Source organism: Bufo bufo, chromosome 4 (genome assembly GCF_905171765.1).
Source record: "Bufo bufo chromosome 4, aBufBuf1.1, whole genome shotgun sequence".
Taxonomy (NCBI): domain Eukaryota; kingdom Metazoa; phylum Chordata; class Amphibia; order Anura; family Bufonidae; genus Bufo; species Bufo bufo.
In genome coordinates, this window is record NC_053392.1 from 629,144,144 (window position 1) to 629,169,067 (window position 24,924).

The 24,924-nt window shown below is 47.3% G+C and overlaps 1 protein-coding gene across 1 annotated transcript; it reads right to left on the minus strand.

The window, feature by feature from the left end:
* RNF8 (ring finger protein 8) lies at positions 1–23,935 on the minus strand (the record flags this gene model as incomplete). The annotated part of the gene is made up of 6 exons (XM_040430279.1): positions 1–946; positions 1,564–1,768; positions 1,839–1,946; positions 2,022–2,111; positions 22,287–22,349; positions 23,264–23,935. Coding segments are annotated over 6 exons (1,377 nt in total), but the record flags the coding sequence as incomplete, so codon positions are not given.
* Between the last annotated feature and the right edge of the window lie 989 nt (positions 23,936–24,924).

Genomic DNA, 24,924 nt, shown 5'->3' on the forward strand with positions numbered 1-24,924 from the left:
AAAAAAAAAAAAGGGAGGGGGGGACAGGGGGTTCCAACTGGAGCCGCTCATCTCCCCCTCACCACCACCAATAAAACCAGCACCCACACCCTGAGAAAACAAGGTTTAGGTTTGGTTTTTGAAAACTGTGGTTGGCAAGCTGAGGATGAACGATGGGGACCTCCATCAGATGGTGGGACTGAGCTGCAGTGTAAAGCATAGCGGAGAGACTGTAACTCTATGCCTTGAAGACGTGAGCAGATGGAAGCATGGCGGAGTACACGATATGCTGGACATCTCCAGGAGCTGCCGGACGGTGTAAATCAATGACCTGGGCCCCATCTTGATTTCTGTTCCCCCCTCCCCACCCCCCATCTTGATTTCTCCCCCCCGCTGTTTACTGGTACAGAAGACGAGGCAATTGTCAGTTATATTCAGCAGTTTCTTGGTGACATCAGAGCCTCCTCCGCTGTGGCTCGCATCTAAAGTTTCACATGGATGACTGAGGGGGGGACGGGGGGTTACCGACAGGGTGACTGAGCAACGGTGCTCTTCATGTAACCCCGATCCTGTACAGAACATAGTACAACCTCCCACCACAGGGCACGCCGCCTCTTAGCTACAGCCACCAAATCAACCAACTGTCATGGAGTCCAGCGGACGGCGGCAAGACTTTAATGCTCCTCCTGGCAGAGACTCGAGTCCGCGGCCCTGACCAGGAGGACGGATCACATCATGAAAAAAAAGTCGTCGTCGTCATCATCGTCGTCGGAGAAGAGATCCCCCTGATCCTCGATGTCCTCGTCCGAGAAGGAGTAGTGCGAGTCTTCGCTGTCCCACAAGATGTCCTCCTGCAGCAGGTCATCGGCTTCCTCGCTGCTGGAGAGGATGATGTCAGAGGGTAGGGGGCTGCCCTCGCTGTCAGAGGAGACCGGGATGGAGCGGAGGAGCGTCTCTGCTGCCTGATCTGAAAACCAGACAAGAAGGGGTTATACACCGCAGGTCACAGGCCGGAACATAAAGGGTTACTCTGACTACAGCCAAGGGCTAGGGACACCCGGGACAAAGGGGCTGCGCCTCCCCTCATCAGTACACAACAGGGTAAGATCTCTACCTGCTGTCAGCGAATGGGAACTTTCATGCTAGTAACAAACCTTCAGCTGCGAGAAGGATTTAGTCTTGGGGTCAGCCTCTGGATGTAGTCAAGCATGTTCCCATTCACAGACAGCAAGCAGAAATCTGAGCAACGATGAGGTATAATGCTGCAGAACGTCTCATTGTCTGGTAGTTCAGAGATCAGCGGCCCAGTCCGTACACCCAGGAGGCCTCTAGATAATGGGGTCCCCCCCTCCCCTATATAAACCACACAGACCCCATGCTCACTAGAGATCTATCCATTCACTAGAGATCAGCGGTGACATCACTGAGAATGCAGCCTATCCATCACTAGAGATCAGCGGTGACATCACTGAGAATGCCGCCTATCACTAGCGATGCCATCACTGGGAATGCGATCTCTTATAGTGGCGGTCTCCTGGAAGCCTCAGTCGCCGGATGCTGGAGTATGGGTCACCCACCTCTCACCTTTGCGCTCTAGTATGAGAGCCAGGCGACGGTCCTGCATTTCGGGGCTCAGTTTGTCCACCATGCGGTTAATACAATTGTCCAGGACGAGGGAACGGCTCTGGGTCGTTATCTCCTGCCGGCAGATGGGACATTCTTCTTTTCTCTTTCTCCATGACTGGATGCAGAAGCAGCAGAAGCTGTGGGCGCAGTTCAGGGTCACGGCCTGTGGGGGCAGTAGACAGTTACACACTGGTTCCGGACTCTAACCGCGGCCACGCGCTGCGACCCCTCACCTCGATGAAGTGCTCGGAGCAGATGATGCACTGCAGCTCGTTGTCCAGGACGTCGTTCATGTGGTTGAAGACCTCCTCCTTCTGCGCGGCCACCTTTTCCTTCTCCTCCTGTTAAAATGCAGGAAAGTCACATCCAACAATCTAAGGACTACAACCCCCAGCAGAGCCGTCACAATACTGCACCTTGGTTTCCTGTAGCTCTTTATTTTTTGCTTGAATTATTTGTTCAAAATCCCGGCGACTGCGGTTCAGATCTTCCATGAGCAGCGAGTGCTGAGAAGACATCGGAGGATCTCAAATCAGGACGACCCAGCAGGAAATATGGCGCCGCAAATCCCTCAAATACTACTACTGACCCAGAGCTCCACCTTCTATAATCACTGCGCCCTCATACAATATTACTACTGACCCAGAGCTCCACCGACAATCACTGCGCCCTCATACAATATTACTACTGACCCTAAGCTCCACCTATAATCACTGCGCCATCATACAATATTACTACTGACCCAGAGCTCCACCGACAATCACTGCGCCCTCATACAATACTACTACTGACCCAAAGCTCCAACGACAATCACTGCGCCCTCATACAATATTACTACAGACCCAGAGCTCCACTTTCTATAATCACTGCGCCCTCATACAATACTACTACTGACCCAAAGCTCCACCGACAATCACTGCGCCCTCATACAATATTACTACAAACCCAGAGCTCCACCTTCTATAATCACTGTGCCCTCATACAATATTACTACAGACCCAGAGCTCCACCTACAATCACTGCGCCCTCATACAATATTACTACTGACCCAGAGCTCCACCGACAATCACTGCGCCCTCATACAATATTACTACTGACCCAGAGCTCCACCGACAATCACTGCGCCCTCATACAATATTACTACTGACCCTGAGCTCCACCTTCTATAATCACTGCGCCCTCATACAATATTACTACAGACCCTGAGCTCCACCTTCTATAATCACTGCGCCCTCATACAATATTACTACTGACCCAGAGCTCCACCGACAATCACTGCACCCTCATACAATACTACTACTGACCCAAAGCTCCACCGACAATCACTGCGCCCTCATACAATATTACTACAGACCCAGAGCTCCAACTTCTATAATCACTGCGCCCTCATACAATATTACTACTGACCCAGAGCTCCACCGACAATCACTGCGACCTCATACAATATTACTACTGACCCAGAGCTCCACCGACAATCACTGCGCCCTCATACAATATTACTACTGACCCAGAGCTCCACCGACAATCACTGCGCCCTCATACAATATTACTACTGACCCAGAGCTCCACCTACAGTCACTGCGCCCTCATACAATATTACTACTGACCCAGATCTCCACCTTCTATAATCACTGCACCCTCATACAATATTAATATAGACCCAGAGCTCCACCTTCTACAATCACTGCGCCCTCATACAATATTACTATAGACCCAGAGCTACACCTTCTACAATCACTGCGCCCTCTTACAATATTACTATAGACTCAGAGCTCCACCTTCTACAATCACTGCGCCCTCATACAATATTACTACTGACCCAGCGCTCCACCTATAATCACTGCGCCCTCATACAATCTTACCACAGACCCAGAGCTCCACCTTCTATAATCACTGCGCCCTCATACAATCTTACCACAGACCCAGAAATCCACCTTCTATAATCACTGCGCCCTCATACAATATTACTACTGACCTAGAGCTCCACCTACAATCACTGCGTCCTCATACTATATTACTCCAGACCCAGAGCTCCACCTACAATCACTGCGCCCTCATACAATATTACTATAGACCCAGAGCTCCACCTACAATCACTGCACCCTCATACAATATTATTACTGACCCAGAGCTCCACCTAAAATCACTGCGCCCTCATACAATCTTACCACAGACCCAGAGCTCCACCTTCTATAATCACTGCGCCCTCATACAATATTACTACTGACCCAGAGCTCCACCGACAATCACTGCGCCCTCATACAATACTACTACTGACCCTGAGCTCCACCTTCTATAATCACTGCGCCCTCATACAATCTTACTAAAGACCCTGAGCTCCACCTTCTATAATCACTGCGCCCTCATACAATATTACTACTGACCCAGAGCTCCACCGACAATCACTGCGCCCTCATACAATACTACTACTGACCCAGAGCTCCACCGACAATCACTGCGCCCTCATACAATATTACTACAGACCCAGAGCTCCACCTTCTATAATCACTGCGCCCTCATACAATATTACTACTGACCCAGAGCTCCACCGACAATCACTGCGCCCTCATACAATATTACTACTGACCCAGAGCTCCACCGACAATCACTGCGCCCTCATACAATATTACTACTGACCCAGAGCTCCACCGACAATCACTGCGCCCTCATACAATATTACTACTGACCCAGAGCTCCACCTACAGTCACTGCGCCCTCATACAATATTACTACTGACCCAGATCTCCACCTTCTATAATCACTGCACCCTCATACAATATTACTATAGACCCAGAGCTCCACCTTCTACAATCACTGCACCCTCATACAATATTACTATAGACCCAGAGCTCCACCTTCTACAATCACTGCGCCCTCTTACAATATTACTATAGACTCAGAGCTCCACCTTCTACAATCACTGCGCCCTCATACAATATTACTACTGACCCAGCGCTCCACCTATAATCACTGCGCCCTCATACAATCTTACCACAGACCCAGAGCTCCACCTTCTATAATCACTGCGCCCTCATACAATCTTACCACAGACACAGAGCTCCACCTTCTATAATCACTGCGCCCTCATACAATATTACTACTGACCTAGAGCTCCACCTACAATCACTGCGTCCTCATACTATATTACTCCAGACCCAGAGCTCCACCTACAATCACTGCGCCCTCATACAATATTACTATAGACCCAGAGCTCCACCTACAATCACTGCACCCTCATACATTATTACTACTGACCCAGAGCTCCACCTAAAATCACTGCGCCCTCATACAATCTTACCACAGACCCAGAGCTCCACCTTCTATAATCACTGCGCCCTCATACAATATTACTACAGACCCAGAGCTCCAGCTATAATCACTGCACCCTCATACAATATTACTACTGACCAAGAGCTCCACCTAAAATCACTGCACCCTCATACAATATTACTACAGACCCAGAGCTCCACCTACAATCACTGCACCCTCATACAATATTAGTACAGACCCAGAGCTCCACCTTCTATAATCACTGCGCCCTCATACAATATTACTATAGACCCAGAGCTCCACCTTCTATAATCACTGCGCCCTCATACAATATTACTACAGACCCAGAGCTCCAGCTACAATCACTGCGCCCTCATACAATATTACTATAGACCCAGAGCTCCACCTACAATCACTGCACCCTCATACAATATTACTACTGACCCAGAGCTCCACCTAAAATCACTGCGCCCTCATACAATCTTACCACAGACCCAGAGCTCCACCTTCTATAATCACTGCGCCCTCATACAATATTACTACTGACCCAGAGCTCCACCTACAATCACTGCACCCTCATACAATATTACTACTGACCCAGAGCTCCACCTAAAATCACTGCGCCCTCATACAATCTTACCACAGACCCAGAGCTCCACCTTCTATAATCACTGCGCCCTCATACAATATTACTACTGACCCAGAGCTCCACCGACAATCACTGCGCCCTCATACAATACTACTACTGACCCTGAGCTCCACCTTCTATAATCACTGCGCCCTCATACAATCTTACTAAAGACCCTGAGCTCCACCTTCTATAATCACTGCGCCCTCATACAATATTACTACTGACCCAGAGCTCCACCGACAATCACTGCGCCCTCATACAATACTACTACTGACCCAAAGCTCCACCGACAATCACTGCGCCCTCATACAATATTACTACAGACCCAGAGCTCCACCTTCTATAATCACTGCGCCCTCATACAATATTACTACTGACCCAGAGCTCCACCGACAATCACTGCGACCTCATACAATATTACTACTGACCCAGAGCTCCACCGACAATCACTGCGCCCTCATACAATATTACTACTGACCCAGAGCTCCTCCGACAATCACTGCGCCCTCATACAATATTACTACTGACCCAGAGCTCCACCTACAGTCACTGCGCCCTCATACAATATTACTACTGACCCAGATCTCCACCTTCTATAATCACTGCACCCTCATACAATATTACTATAGACCCAGAGCTCCACCTTCTACAATCACTGCACCCTCATACAATATTACTATAGACCCAGAGCTCCACCTTCTACAATCACTGCGCCCTCTTACAATATTACTATAGACTCAGAGCTCCACCTTCTACAATCACTGCGCCCTCATACAATATTACTACTGACCCAGCGCTCCACCTATAATCACTGCGCCCTCATACAATCTTACCACAGACCCAGAGCTCCACCTTCTATAATCACTGCGCCCTCATACAATCTTACCACAGACACAGAGCTCCACCTTCTATAATCACTGCGCCCTCATACAATATTACTACTGACCCAGAGCTCCACCGACAATCACTGCGCCCTCATACAATATTACTACTGACCCAGAGCTCCACCGACAATCACTGCGCCCTCATACAATATTACTACTGACCCAGAGCTCCACCTTCTATAATCACTGCGCCCTCATACAATATTACTACTGACCCAGATCTCCACCTTCTATAATCACTGCACCCTCATACAATATTAATATAGACCCAGAGCTCCACCTTCTACAATCACTGCGCCCTCATACAATATTACTATAGACCCAGAGCTACACCTTCTACAATCACTGCGCCCTCTTACAATATTACTATAGACTCAGAGCTCCACCTTCTACAATCACTGCGCCCTCATACAATATTACTACTGACCCAGCGCTCCACCTATAATCACTGCGCCCTCATACAATCTTACCACAGACCCAGAGCTCCACCTTCTATAATCACTGCGCCCTCATACAATCTTACCACAGACCCAGAAATCCACCTTCTATAATCACTGCGCCCTCATACAATATTACTACTGACCTAGAGCTCAACCTACAATCACTGCGTCCTCATACTATATTACTCCAGACCCAGAGCTCCACCTACAATCACTGCGCCCTCATACAATATTACTATAGACCCAGAGCTCCACCTACAATCACTGCGCCCTCATACAATATTACTACTGACCCAGAGCTCCACCTAAAATCACTGCGCCCTCATACAATCTTACCACAGACCCAGAGCTCCACCTTCTATAATCACTGCGCCCTCATACAATATTACTACTGACCCAGAGCTCCACCGACAATCACTGCGCCCTCATACAATACTACTACTGACCCTGAGCTCCACCTTCTATAATCACTGCGCCCTCATACAATCTTACTAAAGACCCTGAGCTCCACCTTCTATAATCACTGCGCCCTCATACAATATTACTACTGACCCAGAGCTCCACCGACAATCACTGCGCCCTCATACAATACTACTACTGACCCAAAGCTCCACCGACAATCACTGCGCCCTCATACAATATTACTACAGACCCAGAGCTCCACCTTCTATAATCACTGCGCCCTCATACAATATTACTACAGACCCAGAGCTCCACCGACAATCACTGCGACCTCATACAATATTACTACTGACCCAGAGCTCCACCGACAATCACTGCGCCCTCATACAATATTACTACTGACCCAGAGCTCCACCGACAATCACTGCGCCCTCATACAATATTACTACTGACCCAGAGCTCCACCTACAGTCACTGCGCCCTCATACAATATTACTACTGACCCAGATCTCCACCTTCTATAATCACTGCACCCTCATACAATATTACTATAGACCCAGAGCTCCACCTTCTACAATCACTGCACCCTCATACAATATTACTATAGACCCAGAGCTCCACCTTCTACAATCACTGCGCCCTCTTACAATATTACTATAGACTCAGAGCTCCACCTTCTACAATCACTGCGCCCTCATACAATATTACTACTGACCCAGCGCTCCACCTATAATCACTGCGCCCTCATACAATCTTACCACAGACCCAGAGCTCCACCTTCTATAATCACTGCGCCCTCATACAATCTTACCACAGACCCAGAAATCCACCTTCTATAATCACTGCGCCCTCATACAATATTACTACTGACCTAGAGCTCAACCTACAATCACTGCGTCCTCATACTATATTACTCCAGACCCAGAGCTCCACCTACAATCACTGCGCCCTCATACAATATTACTATAGACCCAGAGCTCCACCTACAATCACTGCACCCTCATACAATATTACTACTGACCCAGAGCTCCACCTAAAATCACTGCGCCCTCATACAATCTTACCACAGACCCAGAGCTCCACCTTCTATAATCACTGCGCCCTCATACAATATTACTACTGACCCAGAGCTCCACCTACAATCACTGCGCCCTCATACAATACTACTACTGACCCTGAGCTCCACCTTCTATAATCACTGCGCCCTCATACAATCTTACTAAAGACCCTGAGCTCCACCTTCTATAATCACTGCGCCCTCATACAATATTACTACTGACCCAGAGCTCCACCGACAATCACTGCGCCCTCATACAATACTACTACTGACCCAAAGCTCCACCGACAATCACTGCGCCCTCATACAATATTACTACAGACCCAGAGCTCCACCTTCTATAATCACTGCGCCCTCATACAATATTACTACTGACCCAGAGCTCCACCGACAATCACTGCGACCTCATACAATATTACTACTGACCCAGAGCTCCACCGACAATCACTGCGCCCTCATACAATATTACTACTGACCCAGAGCTCCACCGACAATCACTGCGCCCTCATACAATATTACTACTGACCCAGAGCTCCACCTACAGTCACTGCGCCCTCATACAATATTACTACTGACCCAGATCTCCACCTTCTATAATCACTGCACCCTCATACAATATTACTATAGACCCAGAGCTCCACCTTCTACAATCACTGCACCCTCATACAATATTACTATAGACCCAGAGCTCCACCTTCTACAATCACTGCGCCCTCTTACAATATTACTATAGACTCAGAGCTCCACCTTCTACAATCACTGCGCCCTCATACAATATTACTACTGACCCAGAGCTCCACCTATAATCACTGCGCCCTCATACAATCTTACCACAGACCCAGAGCTCCACCTTCTATAATCACTGCGCCCTCATACAATATTACTACAGACCCAGAGCTCCACCTTCTATAATCACTGCGCCCTCATACAATATTACTACTGACCCAGAGCTCCACCTACAATCACTGCGTCCTCATACTATATTACTCCAGACCCAGAGCTCCACCTACAATCACTGCGCCCTCATACAATATTACTATAGACCCAGAGCTCCACCTACAATCACTGCACCCTCATACAATATTACTACTGACCCAGAGCTCGACCTAAAATCACTGCGCCCTCATACAATCTTACCACAGACCCAGAGCTCCACCTTCTATAATCACTGCGCCCTCATACAATATTACTACAGACCCAGAGCTCCAGCTATAATCATTGCACCCTCATACAATATTACTACTGACCAAGAGCTCCACCTAAAATCACTGCACCCTCATACAATATTACTACAGACCCAGAGCTCCACCTACAATCACTGCACCCTCATACAATATTAGTACAGACCCAGAGCTCCACCTTCTATAATCACTGCGCCCTCATACAATATTACTATAGACCCAGAGCTCCACCTTCTATAATCACTGCGCCCTCATACAATATTACTACAGACCCAGAGCTCCACCTACAATCACTGCGCCCTCATACAATATTACTATAGACCCAGAGCTCCACCTACAATCACTGCACCCTCATACAATATTACTACTGACCCAGCGCTCCACCTAAAATCACTGCGCCCTCATACAATCTTACCACAGACCCAGAGCTCCACCTTCTATAATCACTGCGCCCTCATACAATATTACTACTGACCCAGAGCTCCACCTACAATCACTGCACCCTCATACAATATTACTACTGACCCAGAGCTCCACCTAAAATCACTGCGCCCTCATACAATCTTACCACAGACCCAGAGCTCCACCTTCTATAATCAGTGCGCCCTCATACAATATTACTACTGACCCAGAGCTCCACCGACAATCACTGCGCCCTCATACAATACTACTACTGACCCTGAGCTCCACCTTTTATAATCACTGCGCCCTCATACAATCTTACTAAAGACCCTGAGCTCCACCTTCTATAATCACTGCGCCCTCATACAATATTACTACTGACCCAGAGCTCCACCGACAATCACTGCGCCCTCATACAATACTACTACTGACCCAAAGCTCCACCGACAATCACTGCGCCCTCATACAATATTACTACAGACCCAGAAATCCACCTTCTATAATCACTGCGCCCTCATACAATATTACTACTGACCTAGAGCTCAACCTACAATCACTGCGTCCTCATACTATATTACTCCAGACCCAGAGCTCCACCTACAATCACTGCGCCCTCATACAATATTACTATAGACCCAGAGCTCCACCTACAATCACTGCACCCTCATACAATATTACTACTGACCCAGAGCTCCACCTAAAATCACTGCGCCCTCATACAATCTTACCACAGACCCAGAGCTCCACCTTCTATAATCACTGCGCCCTCATACAATATTACTACTGACCCAGAGCTCCACCGACAATCACTGCGCCCTCATACAATACTACTACTGACCCTGAGCTCCACCTTCTATAATCACTGCGCCCTCATACAATCTTACTAAAGACCCTGAGCTCCACCTTCTATAATCACTGCGCCCTCATACAATATTACTACTGACCCAGAGCTCCACCGACAATCACTGCGCCCTCATACAATACTACTACTGACCCAAAGCTCCACCGACAATCACTGCGCCCTCATACAATATTACTACAGACCCAGAGCTCCACCTTCTATAATCACTGCGCCCTCATACAATATTACTACAGACCCAGAGCTCCACCGACAATCACTGCGACCTCATACAATATTACTACTGACCCAGAGCTCCACCGACAATCACTGCGCCCTCATACAATATTACTACAGACCCAGAGCTCCACCGACAATCACTGCGCCCTCATACAATATTACTACTGACCCAGAGCTCCACCTACAGTCACTGCGCCCTCATACAATATTACTACTGACCCAGAGCTCCACCTTCTATAATCACTGCACCCTCATACAATATTACTACAGACCCAGAGCTCCACCTTCTACAATCACTGCACCCTCATACAATATTACTATAGACCCAGAGCTCCACCTTCTACAATCACTGCGCCCTCTTACAATATTACTATAGACTCAGAGCTCCACCTTCTACAATCACTGCGCCCTCATACAATATTACTACTGACCCAGCGCTCCACCTATAATCACTGCGCCCTCATACAATCTTACCACAGACCCAGAGCTCCACCTTCTATAATCACTGCGCCCTCATACAATCTTACCACAGACCCAGAGCTCCACCTTCTATAATCACTGCGCCCTCATACAATATTACTACTGACCTAGAGCTCAACCTACAATCACTGCGTCCTCATACTATATTACTCCAGACCCAGAGCTCCACCTACAATCACTGCGCCCTCATACAATATTACTATAGACCCAGAGCTCCACCTACAATCACTGCCCCCTCATACAATATTACTACTGACCCAGAGCTCCACCTAAAATCACTGCGCCCTCATACAATCTTACCACAGACCCAGAGCTCCACCTTCTATAATCACTGCGCCCTCATACAATATTACTACTGACCCAGAGCTCCACCGACAATCACTGCGCCCTCATACAATATTACTACTGACCCTGAGCTCCACCTTCTATAATCACTGCGCCCTCATACAATCTTACTAAAGACCCTGAGCTCCACCTTCTATAATCACTGCGCCCTCATACAATATTACTACTGACCCAGAGCTCCACCGACAATCACTGCGCCCTCATACAATACTACTACTGACCCAAAGCTCCACCGACAATCACTGCGCCCTCATACAATATTACTACAGACCCAGAGCTCCACCTTCTATAATCACTGCGCCCTCATACAATATTACTACTGACCCTGAGCTCCACCGACAATCACTGCGCCCTCATACAATATTACTACAGACCCAGAACTCCACCGACAATCACTGCGCCCTCATACAATATTACTACTGACCCAGAGCTCCACCGACAATCACTGCGCCCTCATACAATATTACTACTGACCCAGAGCTCCACCTACAGTCACTGCGCCCTCATACAATATTACTACTGACCCAGATCTCCACCTTCTATAATCACTGCACCCTCATACAATATTACTATAGACCCAGAGCTCCACCTTCTACAATCACTGCACCCTCATACAATATTACTATAGACCCAGAGCTCCACCTTCTACAATCACTGCGCCCTCTTACAATATTACTATAGACTCAGAGCTCCACCTTCTACAATCACTGCGCCCTCATACAATATTACTACTGACCCAGCGCTCCACCTATAATCACTGCGCCCTCATACAATCTTACCACAGACCCAGAGCTCCACCTTCTATAATCACTGCGCCCTCATACAATCTTACCACAGACACAGAGCTCCACCTTCTATAATCACTGCGCCCTCATACAATATTACTACTGACCTAGAGCTCCACCTACAATCACTGCGTCCTCATACTATATTACTCCAGACCCAGAGCTCCACCTACAATCACTGCGCCCTCATACAATATTACTATAGACCCAGAGCTCCACCTACAATCACTGCACCCTCATACAATATTACTACTGACCCAGAGCTCGACCTAAAATCACTGCGCCCTCATACAATCTTACCACAGACCCAGAGCTCCACCTTCTATAATCACTGCGCCCTCATACAATATTACTACAGACCCAGAGCTCCAGCTATAATCATTGCACCCTCATACAATATTACTACTGACCAAGAGCTCCACCTAAAATCACTGCACCCTCATACAATATTACTACAGACCCAGAGCTCCACCTACAATCACTGCACCCTCATACAATATTAGTACAGACCCAGAGCTCCACCTTCTATAATCACTGCGCCCTCATACAATATTACTATAGACCCAGAGCTCCACCTTCTATAATCACTGCGCCCTCATACAATATTACTACAGACCCAGAGCTCCACCTACAATCACTGCGCCCTCATACAATATTACTATAGACCCAGAGCTCCACCTACAATCACTGCACCCTCATACAATATTACTACTGACCCAGCGCTCCACCTAAAATCACTGCGCCCTCATACAATCTTACCACAGACCCAGAGCTCCACCTTCTATAATCACTGCGCCCTCATACAATATTACTACTGACCCAGAGCTCCACCTACAATCACTGCACCCTCATACAATATTACTACTGACCCAGAGCTCCACCTAAAATCACTGCGCCCTCATACAATCTTACCACAGACCCAGAGCTCCACCTTCTATAATCAGTGCGCCCTCATACAATATTACTACTGACCCAGAGCTCCACCGACAATCACTGCGCCCTCATACAATACTACTACTGACCCTGAGCTCCACCTTTTATAATCACTGCGCCCTCATACAATCTTACTAAAGACCCTGAGCTCCACCTTCTATAATCACTGCGCCCTCATACAATATTACTACTGACCCAGAGCTCCACCGACAATCACTGCGCCCTCATACAATACTACTACTGACCCAAAGCTCCACCGACAATCACTGCGCCCTCATACAATATTACTACAGACCCAGAGCTCCACCTTCTATAATCACTGCGCCCTCATACAATATTACTACTGACCCAGAGCTCCACCGACAATCACTGCGACCTCATACAATATTACTACTGACCCAGAGCTCCACCGACAATCACTGCGCCCTCATACAATATTACTACTGACCCAGAGCTCCTCCGACAATCACTGCGCCCTCATACAATATTACTACTGACCCAGAGCTCCACCTACAGTCACTGCGCCCTCATACAATATTACTACTGACCCAGATCTCCACCTTCTATATTCACTGCACCCTCATACAATATTACTATAGACCCAGAGCTCCACCTTCTACAATCACTGCACCCTCATACAATATTACTATAGACCCAGAGCTCCACCTTCTACAATCACTGCGCCCTCTTACAATATTACTATAGACTCAGAGCTCCACCTTCTACAATCACTGCGCCCTCATACAATATTACTACTGACCCAGCGCTCCACCTATAATCACTGCGCCCTCATACAATCTTACCACAGACCCAGAGCTCCACCTTCTATAATCACTGCGCCCTCATACAATCTTACCACAGACACAGAGCTCCACCTTCTATAATCACTGCGCCCTCATACAATATTACTACTGACCTAGAGCTCCACCTACAATCACTGCGTCCTCATACTATATTACTCCAGACCCAGAGCTCCACCTACAATCACTGCGCCCTCATACAATATTACTATATACCCAGAGCTCCACCTACAATCACTGCACCCTCATACAATATTACTACTGACCCAGAGCTCCACCTAAAATCACTGCGCCCTCATACAATCTTACCACAGACCCAGAGCTCCACCTTCTATAATCACTGCGCCCTCATACAATATTACTACAGACCCAGAGCTCCAGCTATAATCACTGCACCCTCATACAATATTACTACTGACCAAGAGCTCCACCTAAAATCACTGCACCCTCATACAATATTACTACAGACCCAGAGCTCCACCTACAATCACTGCACCCTCATACAATATTAGTACAGACCCAGAGCTCCACCTTCTATAATCACTGCGCCCTCATACAATATTACTATAGACCCAGAGCTCCACCTTCTATAATCACTGCGCCCTCATACAATATTACTACAGACCCAGAGCTCCACCTACAATCACTGCGCCCTCATACAATATTACTATAGACCCAGAGCTCCACCTACAATCACTGCACCCTCATACAATATTACTACTGACCCAGAGCTCCACCTAAAATCACTGCGCCCTCATACAATCTTACCACAGACCCAGAGCTCCACCTTCTATAATCACTGCGCCCTCATACAATATTACTACAGACCCAGAGCTCCAGCTATAATCACTGCACCCTCATACAATATTACTACTGACCAAGAGCTCCACCTAAAATCACTGCACCCTCATACAATATTACTACAGACCCAGAGCTCCACCTACAATCACTGCACCCTCATACAATATTAGTACAGACCCAGAGCTCCACCTTCTATAATCACTGCACCCTCATACAATATTACTATAGACCCAGAGCTCCACCTTCTATAATCACTGCGCCCTCATACAATATTACTACAGACCCAGAGCTCCACCTACAATCACTGCGCCCTCATACAATATTACTATAGACCCAGAGCTCCACCTACAATCACTGCACCCTCATACAATATTACTACTGACCCAGAGCTCCACCTAAAATCACTGCGCCCTCATACAATCTTACCACAGACCCAGAGCTCCACCTTCTATAATCACTGCGCCCTCATACAATATTACTACAGACCCAGAGCTCCAGCTATAATCACTGCACCCTCATACAATATTACTACTGACCAAGAGCTCCACCTAAAATCACTGCACCCTCATACAATATTACTACAGACCCAGAGCTCCACCTACAATCACTGCACCCTCATACAATATTAGTACAGACCCAGAGCTCCACCTTCTATAATCACTGCGCCCTCATACAATATTACTATAGACCCAGAGCTCCACCTTCTATAATCACTGCGCCCTCATACAATATTACTACAGACCCAGAGCTCCACCTTCTATAATCACTGCGCCCTCATACAATATTAATACTGACGCAGAGCTCCACCGTCTATAATCACTGCGCCCTCATACAATATTACTACTGACCAAGAGCTCCACCTTCTATAATCACTGCGCCCTCATACAATATTACTACTGACCCAGAGCTCCACCTACAATCACTGCGCCCTCATACAATATTACTACTGACCCAGAGCTCCACCTATAATCACTGCACCCTCATACAATATTACTACAGACCATGAGCTCCACCTATAATCACTGCACACTCATACAATATTACTACAGACCATGAGCTCCACCTATAATCACTGCACCCTCATACAATATTACTACAGACCCAGAGCTCCACCTACAATCACTGCGCCCTCATACAATATTACTATAGACCCAGAGCTCCACCTACAATCACTGCACCCTCATACAATATTACTACTGACTCAGAGCTCCACCTAAAATCACTGCGCCCTCATACAATCTTACCACAGACCCAGAGCTCCACCTTCTATAATCACTGCGCCCTCATACAATATTACTACAGACCCAGAGCTCCAGCTATAATCACTGCACCCTCATACAATATTACTACTGACCAAGAGCTCCACCTAAAATCACTGCACCCTCAAACAATATTACTACAGACCCAGAGCTCCACCTACAATCACTGCACCCTCATACAATATTAGTACAGACCCAGAGCTCCACCTTCTATAATCACTGCGCCCTCATACAATATTACTATAGACCCAGAGCTCCACCTTCTATAATCACTGCGCCCTCATACAATATTACTACAGACCCAGAGCTCCACCTACAATCACTGGGCCCTCATACAATATTACTATAGACCCAGAGCTCCACCTACAATCACTGCACCCTCATACAATATTACTACTGACCCAGAGCTCCACCTAAAATCACTGCGCCCTCATACAATCTTACCACAGACCCAGAGCTCCACCTTCTATAATCACTGCGCCCTCATACAATATTACTACAGACCCAGAGCTCCAGCTATAATCACTGCACCCTCATACAATATTACTACTGACCAAGAGCTCCACCTAAAATCACTGCACCCTCATACAATATTACTACAGACCCAGAGCTCCACCTACAATCACTGCACCCTCATACAATATTAGTACAGACCCAGAGCTCCACCTTCTATAATCACTGCGCCCTCATACAATATTACTACAGACCCAGAGCTCCACCTATAATCACTGCGCCCTCATACAATATTACTACAGACCCAGAGCTCCACCTATAATCACTGCGCCCTCATACAATATTACTACAGACCCAGGGCTCCACCTATAATCACTGCGCCCTCATACAATATTACTACAGACCCAGAGCTCCACCTTCTATAATCACTGCACCATCATACAATAGTACTACTGACCAAGAGCTCCACCTATAATCCTGACCCAGAGCTCCACCTATAATCACTGCACCCTCATACAATATTACTACAGACCCTGAGCTCCACCTATAATCACTGCACCCTCCTACAATATTACTACAGACCCAGAGCTCCACCTATATTCGCTGCGCCCTCATACAATATTACTACAGACCCAGAGCTCCACCTTCTATAATCACTGCGCCCTCATACAATATTACTACAGACCCTGAGCTCCACCTATAATCACTGCGCCCTCATACAATATTACTACAGGCTCAGGGCTCCACCTATAATCACTGCGCCCTCATACAATATTTCTACAGACCTAGAGCTCCACCTATAATCACTGCGCCCTCATACAATATTACTACAGTCCCAGAGCTCCACCTATAAGCACTGCGCCCTTATACAATATTACTACAGACCCAGAGCTCCACCTATAATCACTACGCCCTCATACAATATTACTACAGACCCAGAGCTCCACCTATAATCACTGCGCCCTCATACAATATTACTACAGACCCTGAGCTCCACCTATAATCACTGCACCCTCATACAATATTACTACAGACCCAGGGCTCCACCTATAATCACTGCGCCCTCATACAATATTACTACAGACCCAGAGCTCCACCTATAATCACTGCGCCCTCATACAATATTACTACAGACCCAGAGCTCCAACTATAATCACTGCGCCCTCATAAAATATTACTACAGACCCAGGGCTCCACCTATAATCACTGCGCCCTCATACAATATTACTACTGACCCAGAGCTCCACCTTCTATAATCACTGCACCCTCATACAATAGTACTACTGACCAAGAGCTCCACCTATAATCCTGACCCAGAGCTCCACCTATAATCACTGCACCCTCATACAATATTACTACAGACCTTGAGCTCCACCTATAATCACTGCACCCTCATACAATATTACTACAGACCCAGAGCTCCATCTATATTCACTGCGCCCTCATACAATATTACTACAGACCCAGAGATCCACCTTCTATAATCACTGCGCCCTCATACAATATTACTACAGACCCTGAGCTCCACCTATAATCACTGCGCCCTCATACAATATTACTACAGACCCAGAGCTCCACCTATAATCACTGCGCCCTCATACAATATTACTACAGGCCCAGAGCTCCACCTATAAGCACTGCGCCCTTATACAATATTACTACAGACCCAGAGCTCCACCTATAATCACTGCGCCCTCATACAATATTACTACAGACCCAGAGCTCCACCTATAATCACTGCGCCCTCATACAATATTACTACAGACCCAGAGCTCCAACTATACTCACTGCGCCCTCATACAATATTACTACAGACCCAGAGCTCCAACTATACTCACTGCGCCCTCATATAATATTACTACAGACCCAGAGCTCCACCTATAATCACTGCGCCCTTATACAATATTACTACAGACCCAGAGCTCCAACTATACTCACTGCGCCCTCATACAATATTACTACAGACCCAGAGCTCCAACTATACTCACTGCACCCTCATACAATATTACTACAGACCCAGAGCTCCACCTATAATCCTGACCTCCACCTATAATCACTGCACCCTCATACATTACTACAGACCCAGAGCTCCACCTATAATCACTGCGCCCTCATACAATATTACTACAGACCCAGAGCTCCACCTTCTATAATCACTGCACCCTTATACAATAGTACTACTGACCAAGAGCTCCACCTATAATCCTGACCCAGAGCTCCACCTATAATCACTGCACCCTCATACAATATTACTACAGACCCAGAGCTCCACCTATATTCACTGCGCCCTCATACAATATTACTACAGACTCTGAGCTCCACCTATAATCACTGCGCCCTCATACAATATTACTACAGACCCAGAGATCCACCTATAATCACTGCACCCTCATACATTACTACTACAGTCCCTGAGCTCCACCTATAATCACTGCACCCTCATACAATATTACTACAGTCCCAGAGCTCCACCTATATTCACTGCGCCCTCATACAATATTACTACAGACCCAGAGCTCCACCTTCTATAATCACTGCGCCCTCATACAATATTACTACAGACCCTGAGCTCCACCTGTAATCACTGCACCCTCATACAATATTACTACAGACCCAGGGCTCCACCTATAATCACTTCGCCCTCATACAATATTACTACAGACCCAGAGCTCCACCTATAATCACTGCGCCCTCATACAATATTACTACAGACCCAGAGCTCCACCTATAATCACTGCGCCCTCATACAATATTACTACAGACCCAGAGCTCCACCTATAATCACTGCGCCCTCATACAATATTACTACAGACCCAGGGCTCCACCTATAATCACTGCGCCCTCATACAATATTACTACAGACCCAGAGCTCCACCTTCTATAATCACTGCACCCTCATACAATAGTACTACTGACCAAGAGCTCCACCTATAATCCTGACCCAGAGCTCCACCTATAATCACTGCACCCTTATACAATATTACTACAGACCCTGAGCTCCACCTATAATCACTGCACCCTCATACAATATTACTACAGACCAAGAGCTTCACCTATATTCACTGCGCCCTCATACAATATTACTACACACCCAGAGCTCCACCTTCTATAATCACTGCGCCCTCATACAATATTACTACAGACCCTGAGCTCCACCTATAATCACTGCGCCCTCATACAATATTACTACAGACCCAGGGCTCCACCGATAATCACTGCGCCCTCATACAATATTTCTACAGACCCAGAGCTCCACCTATAATCACTGCGCCCTCATACAATATTACTACAGGCCCAGAGCTCCACCTATAAGCACTGCGCCCTTATGCAATATTACTACAGACCCAGAGCTCCACCTATAATCACTGCGCCCTCATACAATATTACTACAGACCCTGAGCTCCACCTATAATCACTGCACCCTCATACAATATTACTACAGACCCAGGGCTCCACCTATAATCACTGTGCCCTCATACAATATTACTACAGACCCAGAGCTCCACCTATAATCACTGCGCCCTCATACAATATTACTACAGACCCAGAGCTCCACCTATAATCACTGCGCCCTCATACAATATTACTACAGACCCAGAGCTCCACCTATAATCACTGCGCCCTCATACAATATTACTACAGACCCAGGGCTCCACCTATAATCACTGCGCCCTCATACAATATTACTACAGACCCAGAGCTCCACCTTCTATAATCACTGCACCCTCATACAATAGTACTACTGACCATGAGCTCCACCTATAATCACTGCGCCCTCATACAATTTTACTACAGACCCAGGGCTCCACCTATAATCACTGCGCCCTCATACAATATTACTACAGACTCAGAGCTCCACCTATAATCACTGCGCCCTCATACAATATTACTACAGGCCCAGAGCTCCACCTATAAGCAGTGCGCCCTTATACAATATTACTACAGACCCAGAGCTCCACCTATAATCACTGCGCCCTCATACAATATTACTACAGACCCAGAGCTCCAACTATACTCACTGCGCCCTCATACAATATTACTACAGACCCAGAGCTCCAACTATACTCACTGCGCCCTCATATAATATTAATACTGACGCAGAGCTCCACCTTCTATAATCACTGCGCCCTCATACAATATTACTACTGACCAAGAGCTCCACCTTCTATAATCACTGCGCCCTCATACAATATTACTACTGACCCAGAGCTCCACCTACAATCACTGCGCCCTCATACAATATTACTACTGACCCAGAGCTCCACCTATAATCACTGCGCCCTCATACAATATTACTACAGGCCCAGAGCTCCACTTATAAGCACTGCGCCCTTATACAATATTACTACAGACCCAGAGCTCCACCTATAATCACTGCGCCCTCATACAATATTACTACAGACCCAGAGCTCCACCTATAATCACTGCGCCCTCATACAATATTACTACAGACCCAGAGCTCCAACTATACTCATTGCGCCCTCATACAATATTACTACAGACCCAGAGCTCCAACTATACTCACTGCGCCCTCATATAATATTACTACAGACCCAAAGCTCCACCTATAATCACTGCGCCCTCATACAATATTACTACAGACCCAGAGCTCCAACTATACTCACTGCGCCCTCATACAATATTACTACAGACCCAGAGCTCCAACTATACTCACTGCGCCCTCATACAATATTACTACAGACCCAGAGCTCCACCTATAATCCTGACCTCCACCTATAATCACTGCACCCTCATACATTACTACAGACCCAGAGCACAACCTATAATCACTGCGCCCTCATACAATATTACTACAGACCCAGAGCTCCACCTATAATCACTGCGCCCTCATACAATATTACTACAGACCCAGAGCTCCACCTATAATCACTGCGCCCTCATACAATATTACTACAGACCCAGAGCTCCACCTATAATCACTGCGCCCTCATACAATATTACTACAGACCCAGAGCTCCAACTATACTCATTGCGCCCTCATACAATATTACTACAGACCCAGAGCTCCAACTATACTCACTGCGCCCTCATATAATATTACTACAGACCCAAAGCTCCACCTATAATCACTGCGCCCTCATACAATATTACTACAGACCCAGAGCTCCAACTATACTCACTGCGCCCTCATACAATATTACTACAGACCCAGAGCTCCAACTATACTCACTGCGCCCTCATACAATATTACTACAGACCCAGAGCTCCACCTATAATCCTGACCTCCACCTATAATCACTGCACCCTCATACATTACTACAGACCCAGAGCACAACCTATAATCACTGCGCCCTCATACAATATTACTACAGACCCAGAGCTCCACCTATAATCACTGCGCCCTCATACAATATTACTACAGACCCAGGGCTCCACCTATAATCACTGCACCCTCATACAATATTACTCAGTGTTACCACATTCCTCAGACAGCACAGATATCTAGATCTTGACGTCACCTCTTTCAGCGCCTGCGCCAGCTGCTCCCCCAGATGCTCCTCTTCTGCCTGCGATGGTTTCCCCTGTGATCAGAAGGAGACAAATTTAATTTGACCCCAAACACTGAAGACCCCCACATTCCACAGCACAGCCTCATTACATACAGAGGAAATCCTCTGCAACAAGGCGGAAAGCCAAATGAGGGCGATACCGGGCCTTCAGATGGGCGAGTGGTTAAAGGGGTTCTCCTGGAACTACTATTGATGATCTTCAGGGTAGATCACCAGTATCAGCGGGGGTCCGACACCCGGGATCCCTGCCGATCAGCTGTTAAAAGAGGCCGGAGCTCTGAGCGCTTAGGCCTCTTCCTAGGTCATGTGACATCCCGCGGAAGTCAATGGAGCTGAGCTGCACTACCAAGCACTGCCACTATACGATGTACGGCACTGACGAGGGCTCAGATAAGTATGGCGGCTCCCTGAAACACCTTAGGATAGGTCATCATTACCTTTACCCGGAGAACCCCTTTAGCCCTAGACTATCTGTGCCTTTAGGAGTGGCCACTTTAACCCCTTCATGACATCTGCCACACATGTATGGCGGATATTGGGTCTTTAAAGATGGTGCCTGCTCCGGAGCGTTCATGGGATAACCCCTTTAACAAAAGGCTGCGCATCGGCACCCCACAGTCATGTCACGGGGACACCGATGAGCAAATAAATAGGGGCCCATCCCCCGAATCTCTGACATTCTGTGGTTGCTATTGAATGGAATTTAAAAGGTTAAATGTCTGAGATTGGAGTTCACTCCGATCGTGGACATTGCAGCAGGGGATTTAGGTACATATTTTGGATGTCACTAGTGTGGGAACAGCTCCTGAGCCGGCACCAGGAGGACTAGCCTGCCAGGACGGGACCTGCACATATGGGCATGCTGTAGCGCGGCTCACCCCACGTGTGGAAACAACAAGCACTGGGTCATTGGCGGTCATCCGTACCGTGCTTCCTTGCTCCTCCTGGAAGACCTTCTTCAGCTCACTGACCCTCTGGAGATGCTCCTCATGTTTACTGCACAGCTCCTTCTGAAGGTCCTGGAGCTGCTGCTGTGTGGACGCTGGTTGTCTGCTGCCCGTGGAGCCGCTCTGCTCAGGGATCTTCAGCTTCTCCTGGACCTGAGCATTTAGGTCCCTAAGTTCTACAATAGACTGTCTCATTTTGGTCAAATGGAAATTGCTCTGAGACGGTGTTTGAGAGGGGGCCATCATATCAGCGTCCATGGAGCTCTCCAAATCCACCACAGCCTCCACTTTCACTGTGGGCTGCTTGGCCATCTCAGTCTTACGGGACCTGGTTGGCTCTCTGCAGTCTTTCGAGACCCGGTGGATTTTGGCCCTGGAGGTGCCGGAGGTGCCCTCCGTCCCAGAGGCCTCAGAGTCCTCACAGTTCAGCTTACGTTTGGTTCTGGTCGACTTTCTCTTCCCCGACTGCGGAGTCAAATGCGGTCGGATCTGTTCTAGATTTTCCTGAACCAGTTCATATTCAAACTCGGCCTGTTCTGTGTTGGGTAGAGCCACCCCCACCTGGACGCAGCTCCCTCTGGTCACGACGTAGGGCTTCTGAGGCTCCAGCTTCTGTTTATTGAGGAAAACGCCATTGAGGCTCTGCAAGAGAGAAGACAATCAGAACCTCCTCCAACAAGAATGACCCCGATTCCAGGCTGCAGGAGACCCACAGTGCAAGCAATCCAGCGGCAGGCGGAGGTGGCCCACAGCAAGTCAGCCAGCTGCTACCGGATACTAGTCACGGAGCAGCATCACCCACAGCATTATATGGGGTTTGTGGTTATAATACCAGCGGAACGTGACAACCTTTATATAAGGGGATGTTATTTACCTGCACTAGATCGCACCCAAAGACTCCACACAAACAGTCAAGATACTGTTCATCAGATCCGCAGCATTTATATTCATCAGGGATCCAACTAGTGTGAACACAGCATTACTGATCCTGTATTATACTTCAGAGCTGCACTCACTATTCTGCAGCACTGTGTACATACATTACTGATCCTGTATTATACTCCAGAGCTGCACTCACTATTCTGCTGGTGCAGTCACTGTGTACATACATTACTTATCCTGTACTGATCCTGAGTTACATCCTGTATTATACTCCAGAGCTGCACTCTCTATTCTGCTGGTGCAGTCACTGTGTACATACATTACTTATCCTGTACTGATCCTGAGTTACATCCTGTATTATACTGCAGAGCTGCACTCACTGTTCTGCTGGTGCAGTCACTGTGTACATACATTACTTATCCTGTACTGATCCTGAATTACATCCTGTATTATACTCCAGAGCTGCACTCACTATTCTGCTGGTGCAGTCACTGTGTACATACATTACTTATCCTGTACTGATCCTGAGTTACATCCTGCATTATACTCCAGAGCTGTACTCACTATTCTGCTGGTGCAGTCACTGTGTACATACATTACTTATCCTGTACTGATCCTGAGTTACATCCTGTATTATACTCCAGAGCTGCACTCACTATTCTGCTGGTGCAGTCACTGTGTACATACATTACTTATCCTATACTGATCCTGAGTTACATCCTGTATTATACTCCAGAGCTGCACTCACTATTCTGCTG